Consider the following 5,472-nt stretch of genomic DNA (forward strand, 5'->3'; position numbering starts at 1 on the left):
TATGGAGTTTTGAGTAATATGTTCAAAATAAAATCTGCATTTGAGTTCGAATCCGGCTTTAATGAGGTAGTTTCTTACGACTTTAAAAACAGCTAGTTCTACACCCGCACATTGCTATGGCATTGACCCCACCACACTACTACGGCACTAACCCCACCAATGCACAGTCTACTCCTTTGTACCCCACGAGGTCACCCCTAGTTCATCGCAAGTTTACCCCCGAGTTATTACCCGGAGTTCACCCATACTTCACTTGGAAATCTAACGAAGTTAATCAAATCCCGATCCCTCTAGAAGAGAGGAAATGGTTTTAGAGATGCTAAAGAAAGTGACACGTGGCACTGGCAAGGAAAACATGTCCTTGATAGTATAGATTCTTCTCCTGGTTCTCTGCGTTCTCCCCTCTCTCTAGTACAGATTCTTCTGCTTGTTCTCTGCCTTCCCCTCTCTCTCTCACACACAGCAGTAGCAAGTCTTCTCCCCCTCTCTCTCTCACACACACAGCAATAGCAGTCTTCTCAATTATTCTAGACATGGTAGGCCTTCTCTCAGAAGAGAATCCTTCTCTGATTAGGGACAGGCATCCATGCACAAGGGGACGAAGAGGACGCCGGTCAGCGAGGGCAAAGACGGACAAAACGACAAGGCCGGTGCAGCCGGGGGCTCATTCACAATTTCATACTCGACCAAATCCCTTCCACACGTTTGTTTTTCGAAAGATGGGCCAGCCGGCTGGACTGTGTTCTCACGGCAGGAAGACGGCAGAAAACAGGTCTCTCTCTCTCTCTCTCTCTCTCTCTCACACACACACACACACACACACAATTCCATTGATTTTCTTGGTTTCTCCTCATCCTTTGCATTCACAGTGTTTGTAAGTATCAGAAAATTAGAGTAGCATCAAAACAGTAGCTGAAAAACCCACTTATTTTTGGTCCAGTCTCCCAAATAGGAACTCATTAACAGGATGATCGCGCATCCATTGATAATCTAATCAGGCTAAAACATGGGCAGCGGGATTAGCTTGAGAAATCCATTGCATTTGATTCTTTTGATCTTGTTTCTGCAAGCTTTCTGCAGTTTAGCCCTAGCAGATGATGATGAGTCCTTGCCCTCTTCTAACAAATCCACTGTCTTATTCTATGCTAATTTCACAGTTATCAACAACGACTCATCAGGAAGCTTCATAGTGGGCTTGAATTTTCAAGACAAACTGTACGGCCGGCAGTTGGGCATCGACACAAACCACAACACCAGCATAGTTTTTGGGCTTTTCTTCATCACAGGAGCAGACCAGCTTACAGTAGATGACCCCTTATTCTATCTCTCTCTCCTTGCATATGATAACAGAAAGACCAAGCCATACAGTGGGCAGGTCATCTGGACTGCGAACCCGTACACACCGGTGCATCAGAATGCAAGGCTTGAATTTAGCCTGGAGGGCGATTTGCAGCTTGTAGATGCCAATGGGTCATTGGTATGGCAGACGCATACAGCTAACCAAGGGGTTTCTTTTCTACAAATCACGTATGAGGGCAACCTCGTCCTCTTGAATGACACCGGCCAAGTGGTGTGGCAATCTTTTGATCATCCCACCAACACATTGATGGTGTTGCAGGTTCTCAAAACAGGGCAGAAGCTTTTCAACTGGGATTTGAGGTCCGACTCTTCTAATGCCAATTACACTATGGTTATGGAACCGGGGGGCCTTGGACTGTATGCCAGATTTGGATCAGATACCAACAATTCATTGCCTTATTGGGTATGGAGTTTCTCCAAAGAGGGAGATTATGACTCTATTAGTAGCTTTTCTAATAAAACGCTCTATACAGCCCTATGTTGGGATGCAAGTGGAACACTTAGTCTCGATCTCAGATCTGACACATCGAATATCTCTTCATTCGATCAGGTCTCACCAAGTGTCTGCTCTACAGCAAACCCTCTGCATACCATGAAAATTTTGGATCCAAAGCTTCTGAAAATGAATGTCACATATGCTACCTTTATCAGGTTAGAAGCTGATGGAGACCTTCATGTCTACACTGTCAATGATACAAGCTGGTCTAGCGATGCTACTTGGTTCCCCTTCTACACTGTCTTTGAGAACAGGTCATGTAGCTTGCCTATGCACTGTAGTTTCTATGGCTTTTGTGATGAAGTAACCCAAACCTGCAGCACAGGATGCTCCAATTTAGCATCCCTGGAGGCCACTAATGCCTCTAATCCGCAATTAGGATGCCACTTAGTTGATGGCAGTGAACCTCCCACATGCTCTGCAACTGGTGAAGCCATGCTTTCCTCAGCCATAGTTGGGGCTGATTACTTTTCGAACAGCTTTGTTGCAGCTGACAGAACAAATGTGTCTTCTGATGACTGTCAGAACTTGTGCTTGGACAACTGCTCTTGCACTGCAGCATTCTTTCAAGAGAAAACCAGCTCTTGCTTTCTAATCACAGACCTTGTAGGCAGCTTCCAGGTGAATGCTTCCAACAAAGGCAATGTCAGCTTTCTGAAGATCATAAAAGCAAGAAAAGGACCTTCTCGCACTGCCATTGTAGTAGGATTTGTTGTGGCAATTTTGGCAGTTGTAATGGTGATATTGAGATTTGCCTTCTTCTGGTTTAGGAGAAGGAAAACCACAGATGATGAGCTAGAAAATCAACTGCTGGAGACTTCTCTATTGGGCACTAAACCGGAACGATTTACATGGAAGCAGCTGCAAGAGTATACAAGAGGATTCAGTGATCCTCTTGGAAGTGGAGGCTTTGGCACTGTGTTCAGAGGAGCTTTGCCTGATGGGACCGAGCTAGCTGTGAAGCAGCTCACTGATGGCTCTCATCAGGGTAACAAGGAGTTCATTGCAGAGGTCTCCATTCTGAGCAGAATTCACCACATGAATCTTGTTCACTTGCTTGGCTTTTGCTTGGAAGGACCCCACAAACTTCTAGTATATGAGTATATGGAAAATGGCTCTCTGGATGCATGGCTATTTGGGGATGCCAAGAAGGATGAGAAGGCGGAGCATGTGTTGACATGGCCAACCAGGTTTGACATAGCAGTTGGAACAGCAAGAGGCTTGGCTTACTTGCATGAAGAGTGCAATGAGAAGGTGATTCACATGGATTTGAAGCCTCAAAACATACTGGTGGACTATAATTTTTGCCCTAAAATATCTGATTTCGGGATGTCAAGGAGGATGGCAAGGGAACAGAGTGTGGTGATGACAACCATGAGGGGAACCCCTGGTTATTTAGCACCGGAATGGCTGATGGATTATGTGGTAACGGAGAAAAGTGATGTGTACAGCTTTGGCATAGTGCTGTTGGAGATTGTGTCTGGGAGAAAGGTGAAGGATTTGAGGGACTTGAAGCTCAAGCTGTTGATGAGAGGAGTACGGGATGGTGTGATGGGTCTTTTGGATGAGAGGCTACATTGGGGTAGTGTGAATGAGGAGGAAGCTAAGAGGATAGCTGAGGTGGCAATGCTTTGTGTGCAAAGGGAACCTCAGCAGAGGCCAGCTATGAGTAGTATAGTGAAAATGCTGGAGGGGGGGATGAAAGTACCGCATCCTGCAGTTGACGAAGAGCAGCCACTCTTCCCTTCTTCCATGAGCAGGAAAATGAAGATGGAGTGGGAATTGGAGATGTTGAGCTTGTCTGAGGCCAGTGCCAGAAGTAACTTCTGGTGCTCCACTAGTTTCACCGCCGAAACCCCCTCCTCTTCTGATCACCGAAACAGTTCAGTCGGCAAAAAGTCCTTCAAAGACCTCCTCCGATGATGAGGACACATGCTATGTGTGTATCATTAGACTACCATCCCTTGCTGGTTGAATTTTGGTATTAAGATATCTATTCCTTTTTCTAAAGCCAAAAAGAAAAAGAATTATTTACCCCAATACTCGGAGAGGCTTAGAGAGAGTGAAGGCAAGGCTTCTATGTACTTTTGTATGCAGTATGTGTGTGTGTGTGTGTGTGTGTGCCACTCCTACTTTAAGTGATGCATTTCCCTTCACCAACTCTGCTCCTTTCTGTTTGAGCTGTGCCTTCTATTTCTGTTCTTTTGCAATGTGTTCCCAAAATTCAAATAAAACAACTTGAAAATACCCATTTACAAAAGGATGTCTCCCCACTTTGCCATGTTTTACTATAAAAAATAATTACTAATTACAAGACTCATCTACAAATTATAATGGGAACCTCTTGTTCAACTCTAGTTAGCTCTAATTTCTCTTGTAGACCCAGCCTTCTAACATTGGAAAATTTTACAACTTGCTCCAGCATTTTCACATTTAAGTCTCTAATCACACATTTTCATCAGAGGCCAGCTATGAGTAGTATAGTGAAAATGCATTGATTATCACATTTAAGTCTCTAATCACACATTTGACGTGGGATACTATGAAGTAAAACATTGACCCAGGGATTAGTTGATTGCATGCATAAGTAAAGATAGAATGTCAATTACCTTATGATGTGGTTCGCATGATACACATGCATATTTAGCACTTGTTAATCAGCTTGCCTATTGATTAATCAACTTCTTATTAATTAATAATCTTATTTACAAAATAGAGTAGTTAATTAGCCCATGGATTAAACTAACTGCACACATTACCACATTCAAGTGAGACTCTATTCCAAGTAATTTAAGAAAGAAAGCCTTATTAATATTCATCATTAAGCTTAACCTTTGATATAATCACCATTAAATGCTATGCTAAAACAAACTCCCAGCTGCAACAAAAGAAGCACATTGAAGTACATCATTTTGCTGTTTCCTGGTTAGGTCGGATGAGACCGATCGAGACAAGAGTGGACTTTCTCAGCCTTATGGATATCTTAACATCACCTGCACTAAGAGCAATGTGGACCAATCTGGGGAGGACCATGGGTAGGTGTTTGTAAATCATGGCTGATTGTAAATTTTATAGTAGTTTGCTCTTGTTTATGGTCTAGCCTCAGTTAAGAAAACTACCCCCCCAAAAAAAAAAAGCACATGGAAATTAGTATCCCACTTTTTATAGGGGCACTTACAGCTGGTTTGAAATGGCTCTTCCTTGACTAATCCCCATGAAAAGTTTGTATCTTGCTTGGTGAGTTCATACAATGGTGTAGCCATACCCCACAAATGATCTAGGGGCTGACATATTCTGGATAACTATGGGGCTGACATATTCTTATGTACAAAGGTGTAGCTACCTTGACAAAATTATGTATAAACCTAATGTAAAAACTCACATACCCCACAAATGATCTAGGGGCTGACATATTCTGGATTGATTGTTGATGAGTAATAGCAATGAGGATGAAAATTAAACTAACATCCTAACTCCCAACCTCCTTAACATCATCCTTTTCGTAGAGGATGTTGGTTGAGGGGGATTGTTGGTGTGTCAAGGTAGAAAGATTGTTTAAGGTTAGAGTCTACCTACCTTGAGGAAGAGGCAATTGTTGATAATGAGGCTTGGGTTAT

General features: G+C 43.1%; 1 protein-coding gene across 1 annotated transcript; it reads left to right on the forward strand.

Moving 5' to 3' along the window:
* The first annotated feature begins 300 nt into the window (after positions 1–300).
* Positions 301–4,115, forward strand: LOC147608271 (G-type lectin S-receptor-like serine/threonine-protein kinase SD2-5). Its single transcript, XM_086789163.1, has 2 exons — positions 301–772; positions 1,158–4,115. Exon 2 carries the CDS (start codon positions 1,607–1,609, stop codon positions 3,776–3,778), a length of 2,172 nt encoding a protein of 723 aa, XP_086645289.1. The 5' UTR covers positions 301–772; positions 1,158–1,606; the 3' UTR covers positions 3,779–4,115.
* Positions 4,116–5,472: the final 1,357 nt, after the last annotated feature.

The sequence above is a fragment of the Cibotium barometz genome, chromosome 53 (genome assembly GCF_041138505.1).
Source record: "Cibotium barometz isolate CiBa-2024 chromosome 53, ASM4113850v1, whole genome shotgun sequence".
NCBI lineage: Eukaryota > Viridiplantae > Streptophyta > Polypodiopsida > Cyatheales > Cibotiaceae > Cibotium > Cibotium barometz.